General features: G+C 46.5%; 1 protein-coding gene across 1 annotated transcript in view; it reads right to left on the bottom strand.

The window, feature by feature from the left end:
* SDC1 (syndecan 1) overlaps window positions 1-18,542 on the bottom strand; it is a 39,179-nt gene extending 20,637 nt beyond the window's left edge. Inside the window, exon 1 of the mRNA XM_066596883.1 lies at window positions 18,429-18,542. Within this exon, the coding sequence (XP_066452980.1) occupies window positions 18,429-18,485 (57 nt within the window). The 5' untranslated portion in view covers window positions 18,486-18,542. The remainder of the gene's footprint in view (window positions 1-18,428) is intronic.
* Between the last annotated feature and the right edge of the window lie 2,701 nt (window positions 18,543-21,243).

Raw genomic sequence — 21,243 nt, 5'->3', positions numbered from 1 at the left:
TTTCATTAAAAAAAGGATAAGAGACCAGGAAGGCATGTCTATAGGAATCAAAGTGTAATGGACAATTAAAGGACTTCATTAGTACTTAAAAAACGTGTGACCTGGCTTATCATAGGATGGTTCGTTAGCGCCAAGTCAGATAAAATCTCATCTGCCCTACTGGCCAAGTGTAGTGTCTACAATTATGGAGGGGGAGGGGTGGTGGAAGAGATTGTAACTTGAATTCAACAAATGCCATTTTCCACAACACAGGATATTCGGGGTGGAACAGGACACTTTTGGAATAAGCCATCTTTGCAGAGAACGTTTTGTAAGTATGTGAGCCATTTTGGCTATAACATGTTGCCAACGATACAGTAGGCATCATGAGAAGGACACAACCACTTGTAGCCATGTTCTGAAGAAATTAAAGAGGCGACTTCCTTAAAGACTTCTACCTCCGTTGTGGACGCTTGAGTAGAGATCTGGGACCCTTCATTACGGTACTACAGAACTCAACCGTGAAGAATCATTTCTTACAAGTTGCTTGAACACGTTTGCCCGATGTTACAATTCATCACTAATGCTGCCTTTACACCTAATGAGACCCTCACGATTCTCGTTTGCCCGAGCGGGTTATGTCATCCCAAACTCGTTCACACTTGGGCTGCCCGTTTAGACAGGCAAATCATAGTTGGGAATTGTGAACTTGTGAGCGATTAGCACTTTTACTGACAAGCCATACTTCTAGCGTGATAAAACCTTTATCAAACTACAAGATATTTTGACCGCTAGTCAATATTGTAAGACCTTTCCAAGAGCAGCAATGCCATTAACACACCAAGTCTAGGACAACTGTAGATACTCTATTGGCCGTCTTGTCTGAAGTAACCTATCCATGGATCTGTCCGGAGAGACTTCTTGTCGAGTAAGGGATAGGGCAAACCTGTGCCAATATGACCAACCTGGGAATCCTTAAAAACAACCGAAGGCTCTCACATTATGCCAAACAGGACTGTTAAGCGCTCTTGACTGAGGAGTCTTGAGGTTGTTCACCTTCCCCGTGCCAAGGTAGCTCCGTTAACCTTGAGCGAGCACATGAGTCACGCTTCCAGTCCCCAAAGCTTGAGCGAAGGTGGTGTACAAGGTCACTGGCTTCAGTGTACTCTGTCAGGACTAATCCTGTTGTGACTCAGTGTGAACAGTACACAAGGGATTGCCAAATCAGACAGAAAGACAAGTCAAAACCCATGTCTGTAGTGTTCGGACAATAAAATGCGATATCACTGGGAGAGTTCGTGCAGAGAGCCTCATTAAGAACTAAAGCAACCAGTTTTATATTTACAGAAATAAGTGGGGGGAAAAAGTAGGAAATTTTGCAAGAGTGGTTGGCAGGCATGCTACGTTTAGGTTGATTTAACGGTGGTTTTTGGAAAAACCCTGCACTTTGAGCTCAAGTCAGAAGTGGACCCAACAAGAATGGGAAATCTAAAAGAAGGGCTTCTACTTCTGTCTGGTTTTAATATTGGGTTTAGCCAGGGGCGTAACTATAGAGGGTGCAGGGGATGCGGTTGCACCCAGGCCCAGGAGCCTTAGGGGGCCCATAAGGCTCTCTTCTCCATATAGGGAGCCCAGTACTATGAATAAAGCATTATAGTTGGGAGCCCTGTTGCAGGTTTTGCATTGGGGCCAGAAGCTTCAAGTTACGCCTCTGGCTTTAGCTCAAAGAACTGCATCGAACTGTGGAGTTTCCAAAAACAAGAAATGTGAGAAGCCACCCCTAACCGGTCTACATGGAGGGCTATATAGTAACAGCATCAGATTGTAGTCTCCATCCACAAGTACAGAGGAGGATTACAGAGAATACGAGCTTCAGCCGAGGGGCTGAGATCTTATAGACCCCAAGAAGAGTCTAGGCAATAGTGGACAAGAGGGATGTATCATGTCATGTAGAAAAACCCATCCGGTAATCCAATGTGATAGTCAAGTACACAGCAGGTGCAGTCACACATTGTAGTAAAAGCATTGTAAAAGACAGTGATTTAGTAAAATTTTGACAAAACCAGGAAGAATGAACACATGCCAACAAGGTTTTGAATAAAGCCAAGTGAGTAAAAGTTTCATTTCTCTCTGGTAACATAATTGGTAATGTCTGGCTTCTGCCGTAACATGTAGGTCACTTGGCTCTTCAGACACATGACTGGATACGGGTGATGAACACACCCAGGTTAGTGTTATAACATGTCAGGTGTGATGAGATCTGCACTGGGCAGGATGCTGGGCTTGGCAGGGCTTCTGAAAAGTACAGATGACTAAGTGAAAATCAAAGCCGACTCCAGATAAGACACCGCGCCATTCACTAGATTGCGTTACAAGGAATAAGTCACGCTTCACTTTTCCTTTCCAGTGCCAGTTACCGAGACAAGGGATGGAAAGTGCGATTCTACTATATGCAATATTTAAGCAGTGGAGGTGATGCCAACTAGAGGTATAGAAAACGGGGGCCAATAAAGTTTTCCGGTTGAACAGACCAGACTATCAGTTACATCTCCGGACCTAGTCGATATGGGTGCAAAAGTCTATAAGGGCGAACAGCACATAGCGGTGCCATCACCTGAAGGGTGGCGTGTGGAAAGGCTTTATATCAACTAACAGGGGAACCCAAAGACTTAAAGTAGTTGTCCAATTACTTTTTCTAATGCCAATAAGCTCCTTCAAGAGCACTTACACGAGCCAGTAGAGGTGGCAAATACCTTTGTGACGTTTTCTTCATTTATTCCCCCCATGCATCTGGTGGGTTCATTTCGATTCATGGTTTCTGGCTACATCACTTCCCCCCTGCCTGCTCCTAGTCTCCCCCATGGATGCCGGCATGGGCACATGAACAGCAGGAAACTATGCAGACGTCAGCTCCATTGAGACTAGACGATGGGTACATCCTGCCTTCCTCCATCACTCGCATGCTGATCCCAGCCTTGGAGGAAGGCATGTACCCCGAACCAAACAGCACATCACTAGAAGACAAGACATTCAGTGGCGGGTGGCATTACATGACCAGGCAAACGAATGGGGAAACTCTTTCCTAATAAGTATATTGAAGTTTATTGCTATGATTATGTGGGGGAGAATTGGCTATGGCGATATTGTAACCAGGAACCCTTTTTAACTTTGTGTTTCTATGGTTGCTGGGAGGTATTACCCCAATTCTGGAATAAAGAGATCCATGACAGATTCACTTTGAAGTGGTGAGACTTGGGGCAATAGCCAAATATCTACAGACACTTTGCTTGAGGCTCTACCAAGCGATACACCATGTGATGAAGTATCCATTGCAAAGACAAACAGCGAGACCCCTTGTGTCGTCTCTGGTATTTTCAGGAGTGGAGGCTACACTTGTGAATATGGAGAGATCGGACCGTGAATGTGTAAGGGGGTGGTGGGAGTGTGCCATTGGCTGAAGTTGTGCCGATTTATATTGACAGTCTTTAAGAGGAGGTGGTTATGAAGGAGCTGGGTAAGGTGGGAAGCAAGCAGGACGTCAGGTGCCAAGTTGGACACATGTGGCAAGAGGAGATACTCCCTAATGCACAACTTGTCCTCTGGAGTGTAGCCCCCTGGTAAGGACTCTGAAGTCACTGTTTACACAGTCTTAGCTTGCAAACTGCTAAGTGGTTCATACAGCCAAGTAAAACAGCTCTTCCATTTCCTACTTCTACAATGTTATCCGCTACTAACGGGACTAAGGCTATGCTCTTAACTCATTTATACAAGAACAGAGTTCATTTATTTTCGGTTGAAATACAACTTGTTCTACTGCTATGGTGGTCCCTCCCGAGTTCACTTACCCACAGACCCTCCAATGCTCACCAAGCAACTAGTTCTATTTCCATGGACAGCCCTCACCGAAACCAGTATGGCCATAATCCAGCCACAAGTCTGATGGCCCTGCTGCATCAAAGAAGATAACGGGGACCATGACTAGCCAACCAGATCTCAACTATCCCATTAGGGAGGAATTGTGGCCCATTAATGCCACCGTTGAGAACTTGGATGACCTGAGGTCAACAAATTTGCTCCTGCTGCCCTTTTACATCTGGACTACACAACCCATGATATAACCACCAAGCACCATTGCTACAGAACACCCGTAACAGTAAACAGCTGGCGGACACAGTTGTAAACCCTTTTCTCACACCTTCCCTGCATACCCTTTAATAAGGTGTTGTAAGTCTTGAACCATTTTACCACATTATTAAAAATAAGACAAAAAAAGCACCATAAAAGTCAACGGCACTGCAGTACAACCCGCTCAGACCTTACCGGGCAAAAGTCACATCTATTTAAAAAAAAAAAAAGTAAATGCCAACTTCAGTCTAGGAAGAATAAAACCACTGGGAGTCGGCAGGTTAAGAGCAGGAGAGGTATCTGGAGGTTTATTAGTGATGCAGACCACAAGAGCGGCTTCAAAGTCACAGCTCATTAGGAAAGCGCCACAATATGTTATCTGCATTAATCAGTTTTATAGCCCAGTGTAGAGAATTAGAATACATTACAACTATAAGCACCATCAGTGTGCCCACCACTATAGTTATCGCACTTTAATGCCATTCAGAGTTCTGTAGAGACACATTCCCATTATAATTCATATTCCTGAGGTAGGACCTGTACCAATTTGAAGAACTTGGGTTCAACAACCACATTTGCCAATGCATTCTCCATAGACTTCAATGTCAACTGTTGAAAAAAAGTTAGTGAAAACTTTTCCGGTGTCAGTCATGTACAATTTTTTTTTTTTTATATCAGTGTTTCTCACGCAGTCGCTAGGCAATGTTGCAGGTACCCACAGCCTATCTGCAATGTCAATTACGAATGGGCTGCGGGTTAGACGGCCTCCATTGACTTTAAAGGGGTGGTCTCGCGAAAGCAAGTGGGGTTAAGTACTTCTGTATGGCCATATTAATGCACTTTGTAATATACATCGTGCATTAAATATGAGCCATACAGAAGTTATTCACTTACCTGCTCCGTTGCTAGCGTCCTCGTCGCCATGGTTCCGTCTAATTTCGGGGTCTTCTTGCTTCTTTAGACGCGCTTGCGCAGATCCGTCTTCTCCCTTCGGCTCCGCTCGGCAGCATCGCCGATTTGGCTCCGCCCCCTTGTACGCGTCATCGCGTAGCTCCGCCCCATGATGTGTGCCGGTTCCAGCCTCCTGATTGGCTGGAATCGGCACGTGACGGGGGCGGAGCTACGCGATGATGCGTACAAGGGGGCGGAGCCAAATCGGCGATGCTGCCGAGCGGAGCCGAAGGGAGAAGACGGATCTGCGCAAGCGCGTCTAAAGAAGCAAGAAGACCCCGAAATTAGACGGAACCATGGTGACGAGGACGCTAGCAACGGAGCAGGTAAGTGAATAACTTCTGTATGGCTCATATTTAATGCACGATGTACATTACAAAGTGCATTAATATGGCCATACAGAAGTGCTTAACCCCACTTGCTGCCGTGAGACAACCCCTTTAATGCAGTGAGTGTGGAGTCTGCAGCAAAATAGAACACACTGCGATTTTCCTATACGCAAACCAAAATCACAATTAGTTCCATAAGGGTACAGGAAAAAGCCAAACCCAAAAGTCACTGTTGGTCTGCTGCATCAGCGTTCGAGATCTAAAAAGGCAGTCAGTCTATGGACAACTGCCTGTTTACTATGACCACCAGAACGATCTCCTGCCTGCTCCACCTACATTCATTGAGCAACGAGCACTCCTATGTAAAACCACAGGAGTCATCGCTGGGATGCTGTCGGACGCTTTAGTCATCTTGTGTAAAAGAGCCTTACTTCCTTCTAATTTGTTATCCATTGTCTGTTAAGTCAAGTCCATCTAGTAATGGATGCTGAAACTGATATGTTGCCCAAAAAAAGTCTATGGAGAAGTGATGAAGTCGCTTTTGCATAGAGAAGCAAACACTCACCCAGAGATGCTGCTGCAGTTAGTGATTTACTGTGTCACAGCTGTTTAGTACTACTGTATGTCGTCTATGTTGAGAGCAAGATATTCTCTGTGCGCAGTGTATGAAGACATCAGCTAGTCTCCACCAAGCAGCTCAGGAAAGACTAAAGATGATTTAGTGTGCAGAAGTAAGGGAGGGGAAAATAGATACAAGTCATAATGGGCAAAAGTTGGATTTTCATGTACGCTAGCTTATTCTGAAAAGTCACCTGAAAGTGTGGGCACACTAGAATAGAAATATGCTCATTTTAGGGAATTAAGCTGCTAATGAGCGACGTGGTTGTAACGTGACATTGTAGAACGGCTAGTCCAGCAATTATAGTATGTGCTTTGAACAGTCCAAGTTTACATATTGTTAGAAGCCCATTTATAAGCATATAAAATAGCAAGAATCTAAAGGAAACAAAAGAAAAGCTCCAAAATAAATAACACTTAGCAGAAATACCTGACACCCCTTGCAATAAAGCCACACAACCCGCTGACTAGGCCCCCCTTCACTAACTTTATAAGAGCCAAGACGGTGAGGTTTTACAGTATGAAGCTGCTGGCTCCACATTCCTGCAGCCCCACGTAATGCAGACGGCCTTAACTGTAAATGATTATTACACCGACTAAACCCAGATTCCTGGCATATAGGACAACAGACACAGGAGCTGCTGCTATTACCCAGACCAGACCAACAGAAGTCCTACATAAAGCTAAGGGCAGAACCCAGAAAAGGAGAACCTCCATAACAAATTATAACAATCTGCACCCATGATAAGCTTCTGCTTGCATGTTATTAGATGCAGCCCATGGAGAAATCAGGGTCCCCTTCGTTGTCTTATGCTCCTTTAGGGATGGAGAACACAAGGGCTGACCGATTGTCAATACGGAGCTTTAATTGGCTTTAGTGGCCGATCGGACAACTCTAGCAACTTCTTGACTCAAAGATCCCAAACTTGGCCGGGGGACTTTCATCCCAAGTCTATCAATACTCTAAATTCTGCTTAGGGTGAGTCTACACTGGCACCAAATATCCTCAATCACCACCCTGGATGACATGTAACCTATATACCAGCACTTGTTAGCTTAATTAGGCAAGTGTGGCATTAGGCCTCATGTCCACGGCACGTGCGGACATCCGCAGAGGATGAACTGTGGGTCATCTTAAGATAGGGTTTTTTGCCTTGTGGGAGATGCAGATTTTTTTCTGCACAGATTCACTGCATATCATCCACCCGTGCCCGCAGCCATAGACATTCCCACCTGTCCAGCTGCGGGTCTTCTCCGTCCCAGACGGATCTTTCTTCTGCATGGCACATGCAGTTTTTTCCCCCAAATGTCCTGCTTTCCCGTGGATCTGCAGCATCAGCTGTGGCTGTGTCACGGTTCGGACGGCTTCCATTGTCTTGTCTGCATCTGGTTATTGATGGGGATGCAGATCTGTTGATCCTTACCTCCCAACGCAGGAGAGTTTAAGGGGTATTCACAATCCCCCCCAATTCATCCCAGAGGTTTGATAGCACTTAGTCATCTCCGGAACTTCCCACTAAAGAGTTCAAAGTTTGAGCAAGGTCAAAAAATGTCTAGACTCGTTGGGTACGATTTCTCTGGATCAGTGGAGGCCCCAAGGGCCATCTAACATGTATGGCCAACTTTAAAACACATTTACACTTGCCAAATATCATAGTCAAACATTAGTAAGCAGCTTTCTCTGACCCAGCCCATCTGTAATTGCAAACAATCAACTGATGAACAAAACCTTGCGGTTTTGTTGTCTGGCCCGTTTATTAATGCAAGAGCAAAAGCTGGTTGGCTGCACATCTCTCAGCTAGGAAGATGGGCAGCCGATCAACAATACATGTGTGGCAATGAACCGTCGTATCATCGATCACTCATGGTCATAAGGCCAGTTTCACACGGATGACATGTATGTGAAGCCCATGCTTTCCTATGGGTTCCTTCACATTAGTGATGTTTTGTAGGCTGCTACATTGTGAGAAAGACAAAAAGTGGGTTGCGGAATATTGCAGCGATGTGTGCGAACGGCAGTAAACGAGCGCTGACCCACGTGCTTTGTTACAAAGGGCCAATTATTGACCTGTGACGGCGGGCCCTTAGGGTATGGGACCACATGATGCCAATGTTGAACGCAAAACACATCATGTTATGAGATAGACAGGAGCTCCACAGCAAGTCTTTGTAGCAAGTCCTCAATACACTTCCTCCGAAGAGGAGGGGGCACACCAAGTGCAAACAAAGGGAGACGCCCCAGAACCTGTTCTCTTTATAGGCAAATTGAGCAATTGTGAATGCGAATGGAATGGTGAGGGGTGAGCATAAAACAGAAGCTCATGTAACACAAAAAAAAACAAAAAAAAAAACAAAACAAAACACCACACTTCAAGGAGTGAGCAAGTCTCCGATACTCAGACAAAAAGTTTAAAAGGGACCAAAATATATAACTTTTTTCTAACGTTACAGAACAGCCAACATCTACAACTATGTATGAGAAACGTGAAGAATTAAGCAGACTAGAGGATATAAATGAGATACTTTCAAGCCTCTTCTCATCCAGCAATCTCCTTGTAGGACATCAGCCTGGTACACAAGGCTTTGAACATCACCATACACAACAGGAGACCTCAAGATATGTCCAGCTACAAGAAGATCCAGAAAGATATGGAGAAGTCTGCATCAAACAATCACCTCTGACATCCAGTGGTGCTGTAGAGGCATCTACCCATCCTCGGTAGACCCAAGAAGCATCGGATTCTGCAATGGGCTTTTTCAACCTTCATTAGTTTTAGGCATCACCTCTAAACAGGCTGTATGGTAACCATTGATAGATCTAGGTCTGCCTTCTAACAATGCTGTTACTACTCGTTAATATGACAGCCCATAGGTTGCTGCAGGGAGGGTATGTACTGGCGTACTTGCCCATAGTCCACTGTAGTCTTTACAGGTGCAGCGCTTTTCCGAGGCTGGAGGGCTTTATTAAATAACCTCCAGGAGTGAGCCATAGAAATGTGATCCAATCCACAGACAATACAGTAAGCGATAGCACCCTGGGATGTGTTTACACAGAGCATCAGGTGAGGGCCGTGAATAGGAGATCATCCAGTCCTTCCAGCCAAGCAGATCACATTTCAATCATTAACAGCAGGACAATGGAGACACCAGAACTGGGATGAATGTGAGGGCCAGGAGACCGGAGACGTGGGCCATAACATATGCATAAAGCAATCAGTGGCTGCAAACTTGTATGTTGTCACAATTAAAAAAGGAGCTGCCCAGGACTTTTGAAACTTTTACCATTGACTAAAGGCCCATTTAGACAACGATTATTGCTCAAAAGATATTTTTTGAGCAACTTGAGTGATAATTGGTGTCCATTTTCAGCTCAAGTGATCGCTCAAACGTTGACCTTGCACACTGAGCGGGGAATGCAGAAGACAAGCGGGGCCACTTGTCTTCTGCATCCAGCTGTTCTCTGCTCGAAGCGCCCGGCTGTTATACAACCCAGCGGGGTATGCAGAACACAGCTGTACAGCTCTGTTCTTCATACCCAGGCTGTCATCAGGGAGTGGGATACAGCTGAAACAATAGTATCAGCTGTATCCCGCTGTGAATCCCTGATAAGGCTCATCCTTGTCTTTTAGCATGCTGAAAGACAACAATGAGCGATGGCTTAACGAAAATTCATGATGTCAGTGCAGTTACACAACGATTATCGCTCAAAAGACGGCTTTTGAGCAAATTGAGTGATAATCGTGTCTAAATGAGCCTTTACACTATGCTGAGGTTAGGTCAGCAACACTTAATTAGTGAGGGTTTTACTAAAAACCTTATGTGGACACATGCTACAGTAATACCGGCAGGGGTTGGCCACTTGGGATCCCTCGGCCTACAGTCAGTACTGACAATATTGCACCAGTCCAATTTGTTATTGCAGTAATAGCTCCCATTGAATTTAATGCATCATCAACCCACAAAAATGCTGGCAGCGCTATTCACACTGGTGTAGGTAACCGCTAATCAGAATGGATCCCAAGTGGTGGAGCCCTGCCATCAACTATTGAGGACTTATCCTGAGGATTAGTCTTCAAAGTTTAAACAGTACCAAAGTTTCTGGTAACCTCTAACTACAGGGGAGATAAAACCCCAAAGTTGGGGTGCAGTAAACAGTTAGACCTTGTCTGTCAGTGGGAGCGCACTGTGGATATCAGACGGTCCGGGCTGGATTAGCACAGAATTTTAGTTGTTTTTTTTTGTCCATGTAACCAGAGCTTGAACGCCCACAACTTTTATATCTAGCTGCTATTGGTTTAATTTGCTGCAAACTGGTGCAAGGGCCTCTTTAAGAACAAGATAGAGAGCTTCTACCCAACACTGATGGAACAAGACATCCAAACACTTCTATCAGCCCCATAAACCACATTATGGGGCTCAAAGTGGGTAGTCCGGGGAGCTGCGCTTCCTACTAGGGTTTTGTCCATGCGAGCCAGCAGCTCCTTTCTGAACACACGTCTCTCAAATCACCTCTATTGGGAAATACATGCATAAAAGCTGCTGGTGCCGGCTTAAATGTGATGACATGTTCCCTTTAAGTCAGCTTGCAAATGAGAACACCCAATTACTCAATAGTCGATGCCAGATTTAAGGAAGGTTATATGTTCCAATCATGGAATCTCAGTACATACGACTGGTGGGTACCAACTTAGGTGGGACTCTTAGGTTGCACCGCTTCCAAACCTTCTCAATATTGGTGACAGAATGGCTCATCCAAGAAGCGTCTTCATCTTCTAAGAATAGTTTTGGGGTCCTCTTAATTCTTGATGCTATGCACATGGACCCATGCGAGGAAAAACTCCAGACACGTCCAATTCCTGTCAACGTCACAGATTAGAAATAGGACATGCCAAGCCTCCGACAGCAGTCTTGTGTACCTCACTTCTACTAGGCGTCTGACTCTTAAAAGCCAGCTTATCCCATCGTTTGTCTGCAGCCAGAAGGTTGGCACCACACAGTTTTAGCCTAAATCAGAAGTGGATTCAACACTGGACAATATGGGAACAAATTCTACAAGTTAAGCCCCACTTAAGAGTGAGAAGGATGTTATCGCTCACCATCACCACGGATGTTATTAGTAAGCCACTTCTAGACGTCCCTTGTTGTACTCAAGTGGTCTCTTCCCAGCTGTCACTATTGTCCAGGTTGATAAGTGTTCATGAAGCAGCTGTCATTACTTTTGGGTGTGCAAGTCTCGTTCTTCTGCCAAGTGGAAACGAAACCGGTCTCGGCTATGTCTTCTGATATGCACGCTTTTCCAAGGACAAACTACCTGCCATGTCCTCAGTATTGGTGATTTGCAGGCTTACAGGAGGCTTCCAAGCCCATATATCTGCGGGACGCGAGCGGCACATCTGCAGCCTACAGTACACGGACTGGAGCTCGTCCAACAAAGCGGTCTACTGAAAGGCTTCCAACTCATTAGTCTGTGCAGTCAGGACACGGAGTGAGGAGATGGGTAGAGGGCCGTCACCGCTTCTTTCATGGAAGAACAAACCCCCATCTCTAGATGACATCATTATCATTCAGCAAGAGTCTCTGCAGAGAGTCCATCACCCACAATAGGCCGCTTACAAACAAGAGCGATGGGTCTGTAATGGGCCAAAGGATGGAACCAAGAAACACGAAGGAAGCCGAACATCTGATTAATAATGGAGGAATTGTTCAACTTGACTTCTGAAACCAAACTGGTTACAATATAACTATATCTAAGCTCAACACATGTCTCAAAAGGGGTCCAGTGTCCTTCTACAGGGTGGGCCATGGAAAAGTAGCCCGGCACCACTCCTATGAGAGCAATCTAGGACAAAGTCTATCTCTTGCCTATAGCAACCAATCACATTGCAGCTTTCATTTCTGATACTGCCGAGGTAAAATGAAAGATGCGCTGTGATTGGTTTGTCCACCCTGCCTCATTCGAGTGATCAGCTCAACTCCTTACACTATTCCTTCGTCTACCACAGACCTCTCCAAACATAATGGATCACTTTTTGATAAGACTATATTTGGCCATTGCGAGCTGTCGACTTTTCTTTTATGTCCCTCCAAAAAAACAGTTGTAGCTTGCAATGTTTTTAGTTTTTGCCATTTTGGGTGACTTGATACAAGTCTGGCCTGTATTCCATGTTGGGGCAAGGGGCTTTCCAACCACAAGTAATCTTTTAAACTGGACCAAGATGGGATGTGCTTTTTTTCTTTAAAGCCAGTGTAAATACAGCTAACACTGAATTGAGCGTGTCCAATTATGTCTGCATACGAAGCTAATCACCCTAGTTAATAGGAATTGTCGGCTGCTCTGGACCTCAGCTGTCAGTGCTGACAGCGCTAGAAACAGATCCTGCTGTCAGTCAGCACTGCAGCATCTCCTTCAAGCTCGGTCTAAACTGCCAGCAGTCACAGTGATCCGTAGGGACCTCGAGCGGCAGGCTCCCACCATGAGCTATCCAAAGGTTAGGTCGTCCATAGTGAAAGTCCCACACAATCTCATTAAAGCCAAGTGGGTCCATTTACTCACAGCAGCATAGGACACTCCAGAAGATAGATCCATCAAACACCCAATGAAAGCAACATCAAATCATTTAGTACATCCGACAGTCTCGTGTATCAAATAAAGTGTCCTGCATACACTACAGAGGCTTTCATTCTCCAAGCCCCCTACAGCAAACGGCCTGCAGGCCTAGCTAGGAACCAGAAAACAAACACCCTGCAGCAGAACAGGCAAGAGGTGAGCATCAACTGCAGGAACAGAGCGGTGCCGATAATACTAGGAACCTCCTGTATCAGCAGCCCCAATATCCACCCACTCCAACATATTATATACAAACACACGAAGCCAGACTACAGCCTGCCACAAGGCTTACAAGCCAGGTACAGGATTGCCACCAGTGGTGCCAGTGTACCCCTTCCTCAGGCGGCTGTGTAACAAGAAGCTAAGTGACCAGACTGAAGTTATATACCACTATGCTGGCTAGTAAGGCCACCCATACCTCTAATAAGAGACATAGTAGCACTTGAAGTACAGTTTTAGTATCCATGCACACTGGCACTTTCAAGTACATTGAACACATACAAAAAAACTACATTTAAAAAAAACAAAAACAAAAAACCCACAACTCACGCCTGTACATTTATAAGGCCGGAGTGGAGGACTGCAGTGGATTTCAGCTGTGAGGCCGGACGGCGGCCCTGCATACCTTGTTGTCCTGTATCGTGGATGATCACAGCGGCTCGCCGCCGGTCATGTGCAGGACAATCCCCCCGCCCAAATATTTGTATTTCCCACGCTGTCATATGACGTGGGTACCAGCAGCCCATGTGCAGGGTTATTGCGTATGGGCTGTGTGCCGGATAGCCTCCATTGACTTCAATGGAGGCCGCCCGCAGCAAAATAGAGGCGGCTGGGATTTTTGCTCTGCTTGCAGAATATGCAATTCATCTCACGAGCGGAAAAAATGAAAGTACATGCTGCGTTTTGCTGTGGAGCGTGCGCCTGGTGTTATTGTATGTGCAATATGAAATTAAAGTGCATCAAAACATATTTGATATGAAAGATTTGCATATTTTAGTTTTTTCCATTTTCATTTTTAGTTGGGGGGGGGGGGGGGGGGAGGGGAGAAAAACGAAACAAAAAAAAAACAAAACACACAATCCTATGGAAACTTAGTCATATCCGCCCCCCCCCCAAAATTGCAGTCCATGAGAAAGGTATGCATTGTTATGCAATTTTTTTTTTGGGGGGGGGGGGGGGGGGGGGACAGAAAAGTGTAACAGGCTAGACTTTTCAGTCCCACAGGGGAAAAAAAAAAAAGCAAAAACACGGAAACGTATGCCGTGCCAAATGGTAGTCAAACATTGCAAGCATGCCTTGTCTGACTAGGTTTAACCCCTTCTAGCCTGTGGGGCCTCATGCCTTCTGGTGTAGAGCTGTGCACAGGTGCAAACAGGCCCCTAGTACAGGCCAGCAGGGGGCGCTCCATAGAGTATCCAGTACATGCAGTCCAGCGGGTCTATAGGGGTCTGCAGTCATCAAGGGGAAACCACAACTTTACAAGGAGCTTCAACATCCTGCAGAAACCTAACAAGGGAGCAGCTGCAGCTAATCCACGAGTCAGCGACCGATTATACGGTTCTGGCGGGGAGAGGAGAAGTTCTATATATTCCTCCCCCCCACATTGTATAATCGGTCGCTGACTTGTGGATTAGGCTGCAGCTGCACATGGTGGCAGGTGTTGTGGGCGGGGGTCTCCGCTTCCACACGGAGGACTTCCTCCATGCAGGAGCAAATCCTGTCCCCAGCACAGCGCCACTCCTATATATGGGTCATGTCCGGTACTGCACACCTAGAAGCAAGCAAGTATAGGAGACGACATGCTGCACAAGATCAGCAACCTACAAAAACCCTACAGCAATGAACCAAAGCCCTCGGTCAATAACACCAATACACAAGACTGTCTGCAGTCCCATGTAAATCCACAAGTCACAGCAAGGGGGAAGGAGAAAAAAAAAAAAAGTAAAAAAATGATATCCTCCATTTCTAAGGGCGCCTTTATATAAGGTGGGCTGAGGAACAGTACAACGGCACCACTTATGAAAGCTGTCTAAAAGGAAGTCTATGTTGCCCATAGCAACCAATCACCGCTTTCGTTTTACCTCAGCAGCACTGTGACTGCTGCCCATAGCAACCAATCAGCTTTTATTTTACCTCAGCAGTATAAAATGTCAGCCAATCACAGTGCAGCTTTCTTTTTACCTCAGCAGCAAGTGAAGGCTGCACAGTGACTGTTGCCCATAGCAACCGGAGCTCAGCATTCACTTATACTGCTGAGGTAAAATGAAAGCTGCGCTGTGATTGGTTGCCTGTGGCAACCATAACAGTTTTCATAAGTGTGGGGTAGCTGGCTACTTTTCCGTAGCCCACCCTGCCCAAGTATTAGGGGCCATAGATAAACGCTCACGGTTTCCCAGGCCGCACGTGGAGTTTGCCATTGTTTCGAGTTCGGCTGCAGCAAAGCAGATGGCATTCAGACACAATGGCGCGGACGTGCGGTCCAGTTCTTTCTGCACTCACCCCAGTGATCAATGGTTACAGAGTTACTAGATAATATGGCCACCGGTTGTGTGACCGCGCACGGCCCTCTGTACACGTTTCCTTAGCCAATAACGTTAATTTACGTTAGTTTACCCCGTTTTGACACGACCGATTCCGATGTGGTTTCCGCACATTATTTCACATGTGGTTCTGAAATGTGCGCGAGAAAAACAAAAACACACACAACTCACAAAATTCGAGTCAGATTCAACACATGAATCGGAAGCGCTGAGCGGGGTGATCCGTGGCATCAGATTACAACCCACGTGGCATTTTCTCTTCATGGGTCCGATACTGAACAAGCGTTAGATCGCGCTGTACTCAAACTAAGGCAGCTCGCGCTTTTTACTGCGGTCTTTTGAACGCCGCGGTGTAACACTCCTATTGATTTCCGTGGGGCCTCGCAGACATGCGCCGATTGCTGCGTTTTCTAACACTGATATTTTTGAGCGTCATCTGCTCTATTTTAGCGCATTTTATCAATGATGGGGTGCGCCAAAACCCGCTGTGAGAGGCGGGAACCTGCCTCCGAAGTTGAAAGTAAAAAAATCGCAGCAAAGCGCCAAGACCGAAATCGTTGCGTCTTGCCAACAGAATGTGCGTGAGTGGCCCAAGGCGGGCTTCACATGAGCGCTGCCATTGGTAGAATGAATGATTATTTCGTGCGTGCATGAGCGTATTTTGCGCCCTACTAGGCACACGTTCATTTGCACACGGCAAACAAATGCAGCAATTAAGATGGCTAATTAGTTCCAGATGTGTTTTCCCAGCACAATTACACAGCGCTTCACGCAACTTCTTGCGTATTGTGTGCGACTTTCTTATTAACTTCCATGGGGACCTTTAGTGAGCAAATACACAGAAAATAAGAGCGCCAACCGAAGTGAGCGTGCAAAACACGTAAATGTGAGCGACCCCACTGAAGTCAATGAGTTCCGGTCGCTGCATGTTACGTGTGCAAATACACGTGTGAAGCCGGCCCGATTATAACATGACCTGGGAAAGCAGGGTGAAGTAAAAACATGGCCGACACCTCACAATTAGTCACCCAACTTTTTTAGACTTCTGAATGGCAAACATGGCTAGTTATGCCTTTCAGGTTTCAAGAAAAGTTGGGCGACCACCCACATGCCATTCTTATTGGTGGTCGCCCCAGTCTCCGAGGACCGCATCACTAACTGAAGTTAATCCACAATTATATATTACAAGTTATTCGCCATTCTGTGCCGCACCTCCCCCTGAAGTTACTGGACACCAGGAATACGCTGCCATGCCTCAGAGGACTGCCGGCAGAGGAACAGCTCCAAACTCAAAACTTTTGGAGAAAACTTTTTTGGGGTGTAAGACACCCCATCAGCTACTTATCACACAGACGGATGCCAACAGATGGAGGGGAGGAAAGCTTTCCGAAAATCACTTCCTTCCCTTCCATGAGCCGGGGAGCCGTGCCAAATCCTATCCACAGCTGGTTAGGCTGGAGACCCTCAGCTATCTGGGACCACTCTGAATTTAGGGTCAATTGGTGATATATATACATAAAACTCCTCTTAGACATAAGTGCCCAATTCTCGTTTGCCCTAGCGGAAGAGCTGGCGACATCATCAGCAGCTCGTTCAGCGTTACGCATTCCTATGCGAAATGCTGAACGGTGTTCACACTAGGCAATTTTTTTATGACGGGTGAAACTAAACAAACCGCATGATTCTCATTTGCTTGCGTTTAAACTGAGCGATTATTGCTCACTTGCGTACCGTTGTCTGACTTTGTGAACGATAAGTCGCTCCCGCCTTACGACGGGAAATCCTGTTACTATAATGAATCGATTATTCCAGCAAGGTGGTGGGATTTCCAAAGCCAGAAGACACTTATCACCCCTTTTAAAACGCCGCACGGTCCATAACATCTGATGCAAGTCTCGGTGTGGATGTTTGTCTAAGAATGGCGCAAGTGAGCAAGTTTTAGGAAAGCAGCTCCGCACATTTCATGAAATCTCTTCCAACATGGCATCACATCACCTGCAGTGGGACAAGTCATGTGATAGGAAAGAGGGGGGGGGGGGGGGGGCGGCAGTGGATACACCTGTGAGCCCCTCACCTGCGCCAGCGACGATAACTCAGGGATATTGGGCTCACCAACAGTGCAAGAAAACAATAGTGTAATATATACTGACGAAGCGTACAGTAAATGGCTCCCCTATAAGCTCCATGCGCATAGGGTAGTTCGGTTGCAAAAAAAAATAAAAAAAATTTTAAAAGGTGTTTTTTGCCTTATTTTACTACAAACATGGTAAAAACACGCGGTTTCACCAAGACATTTTTTGGTGCAGTTTTCACCACAAGCCCCCCCATGTGAATGGAGCCTATATAACGTAAGGTAACCTAGCTTCACATATTATGCATCCAATACTGTAATATACTGACTTACAGCATACCATGCATGCACTAAACGGCTCAGCCAATCAGGTCAGATTTCCACAGCGAAAGACCTGAATGGTCACAGAAGCGTGGGGTTTTCCACGTGGATGTACAGGAGGGGGGGGGGGGTGAAAAAGCATGCCCATCAATGCCCGCATTTTACCGCAGAACCCCCACACGGATGGCGATCGCAGAATACGCGATTCCAATCCGGTCGTGTGAGACCGCCATAGTGCACACTATATAAACATATTACACACACACTAAACACCCCAATACTGGGATTTCTCATGGAATCTTAACAAATCTGCACTGCAAGACGTTCACCGGACCACCCTGCACAGAATAGTGTAAGCCCAGCTATATACAGTCACACCTATAGTATTAGCACCTATTGTCATATACAATGCCTAGTACTCCCCCACACCTATAGTGCATGCACCCCCTGCCATAGCAGGCACACTATAGTGCAAGCAGACCCAGATTGCCAAAGTATTCACATCTACCATGCAATAAGACAAATATCTCCCCCATGCATTACAATAGTATCCACAATTATAGGATAAGATGAGCCAGCATAGCCAGCCACAGGTAGACATAGTAGTCCCACCTATAGAGGGGGCAGCAGCACCCATCCAGGTAGACTGGGACTAGTAGTTCCACCTATAGAGGGGGCAGCAGCACCGATCCAGGTAGACATAGTAGTAGTCCCACCTATAGAGGGGGTAGCAGCACCCATCCAGGTAGACTGGGACTCGTAGTCCCACCTATAACCTGTGCACAGGTATACAGGAGGGAGTAGTCCCGCCCCGGGGGCTGTATACCCGTCCGGCAGTATACACCGGCACAGCATGCCCTCCCACACGCGGTCCCGTCGCTTCTTACCGCCAACGCCAGTGAGCAGAGGATGCCAAGCGCACACAGCACAGGTAACACTTCCATCCTGCCCGCTCCTCCGTACACAGTGCGCCTCCTCACCGCCGGCTCCTGCTATACAATCCAGGGGCGGGGCAACCGCGAGCCCCGCCCAACCGCCGCACACTGTGTGACCGCAGCGACCCCTGCTGAGCCGGCTCTGTATCTGCACTGTCCTTGTCTGCTCAGTTACAGGGAGGAAAATGGGAATATACGGCAGTTACCCCTAGCAACCAATCAGAGCGCTGCTTCTAGTCTACAAAGGGGCAGAGAGAGATGAGAGCTGCAATCTGATTGGTTGCCAGTTTTCCTATGTGGTGGTTTTGATAGATTTCCTGTACATAGTAGGAGCCCGGGGCGATGAATAATCCTGTTATTTGCCCCTCTGCCACCCCAGGAAGTTGGCATTAACCCTTCAGGGACACTGCAGCTGGCATTAAAGTCATTATCTCACCAGAGAAAACCCCATTCAGGGCGCCTTTATACGAACGTATGGTTATAGCGTATTCTGCACATGGAATATGCTCTACCAGTCAGCCATAGGCTCCCATATTGCCGCAATAAAGATCACAGCGCATTCTATCTTGTCATGTATTACACATATATACATGCCAAGATAGTGCATGGCCATTGGCGGCCTGCAGCAAGTACGCAATGCCAGGACATACTTGCTGCGTGTCTCATGACTGCCACTTGCGGGCGGCACGCAGTTAATTACGCTGCTGTGAAGCTGCCCTCAGACAGTAGCGGCCGGGGCTCAAGGGACCCGAGGCAAACAGCGGAGGCCAGGGAAAGGCACGGCCTGCCAGACATGTAGTGTTACATGGCAGCCATCGGTCATCCATATAACACATGTACTGTATGTCTTTAGCCTTATTCACACCTCAATATATACGCGGCTATTTTAGCTGTGTTCAAAAATTGCGACCATCTAAGGTCTTGCTTTCCAATGTATTCATTCAGATGAGCGATTTTTGGGAGCGTGAAAAAAATTGCGCCAGGAAAAATAGGATATCGGCAACCATAAACAGCGACCGATTTTATATGGCACGTGAAAAGATAGGTCTTGCCCTATCTTTTCACAAGATATTCTGTAGGCTCCCATAGACTCCCATGGGAGCTGAAAAAAACGGAGGGGAAGGGAGTTTAGCTGCGTCCAACGCTGGGAAAAGAATACAGCTGCCTCTATTTAAGCATTAGCAGTCATTCCGAGGATTTCTGCTGACCGAGGGGTTCACACAATCGTATTTGCACAGTATATTACGCACTAAAAATTTGCGCCCGCACTACGGAGTGAATAGAGCCCATCATAGTAAGTGCCCCCCCTCCACACATGGGCGTGTCTTTCTCCGCTAAAATCCCCTGATTATCACGGCCGTATAACGGGACAAAACAAAGTTGTCGGGATTGACGCCCGTTAATTGTACGGGCGAGAAGAGATAGGACCGGCCCCATCTTTCCCGCAGGTAGTGAATACATCATGTGGGGAAGATCGGGCGGCACCTCTCATCCTGCGGCTTTTTTCAAACTCTGGCGCGGAGTTTGAAAAGCCGGGGAAGGAGAAGAAATTTCCCTCGTTCAGGCGCAGCTCCGCTCCATAGCTGCGAGCGTAGTTCCGCATACAGCAGTGTGTTTTCACCCTGAGTCTATGGTTTCGGCTCATAAAGGGGAATTGCGAGTCGGGGGCTGCCATCTATGATGTCCATGTGCTTTAATAGGGTGTTAACCTTTTGGCTATGTCCACATGGGGCGTAATTGTTTGTGGAGTGTCCGCAGCAAACATTGCGCAGCAGATCCACAGAATACACATTATTTGGTGCCAATTTTGGTGAAAAATTCACCCCCTCATATGAAGAAAAGGAATTCGCGCCGCAAATCCGTTGCTATGATTGACACGCTGTGGACGCAACATCTGCACCGAAGGTCAATTTCGGCACAGATCTTGTGCCGATTATTACCAATAAGGGCGGCTTCATATGGACGTATTTGTACAGGCAATATGATGATTTCAATGGGTTCATTCCCACATTTGCGCACCTAATGCTCCATAGATGCGCACCCAAAACCCACATAAATTGCGCATTACACTGCCCAATTCCATGGGAAAAGGAACACACCTGGATCTACTTAGGCTACTTAAATCAAGGCACGGGTGTTGCACAGCACCATGTGAAATATCCCTGGCAGCACAAAATGTACAGTAAAATGCATAAAAAAAAGCACTCAAGGGTGCATATAAGTTGCGCTAACGCGTGTGTTTCTGGGCACATGCCCGTGTGAAGCTGCCCTAAGGCCGGCTTTACACGAGCGTACGTGTATTCGCACGCGCATGATTGCCGCATTATTTCTGCAATGAACATTGCTTATTTGTGCGCGCATCGGCATATATTACTGTGCTTTTTCGCGTGCAAGAATATGCATATGCACACGCCAAAAAAAGGCTCCAATGCTGCCAGCCATTGAAATGGCTAATTAGTCTAATGAGTTCAAGAGGTGCTCTTTTTCCTGCGTAATTACATAGTATCTCACCCATCTTTTAGCACATTTGCACATCCCCATTGACTTCTATGGGGACTTTTGGTACACAAATGTGCAGGAAATTGGGCGTGTCGCAGGTTTTTTTAGTATGACCGAAATGGGCATTAAAAGTATGCACATGTGAACAAATCAATGCTCTCTAGTCTGTGTATTGCGCACACACAACTTGCATATGCAAATACATAAGGCGATTATCCCGGGATCAAAGCGGGACAAAAGATTGCAGTCAGGGGGCAGGGCTTAGCAC

Source organism: Eleutherodactylus coqui, chromosome 1, assembly GCF_035609145.1.
Source record: "Eleutherodactylus coqui strain aEleCoq1 chromosome 1, aEleCoq1.hap1, whole genome shotgun sequence".
Classification (NCBI taxonomy): Eukaryota; Metazoa; Chordata; class Amphibia; order Anura; family Eleutherodactylidae; genus Eleutherodactylus; species Eleutherodactylus coqui.
Note: the sequence above shows the minus strand (reverse complement) of the source record. Positions and strands in the feature narration are given on the sequence as shown.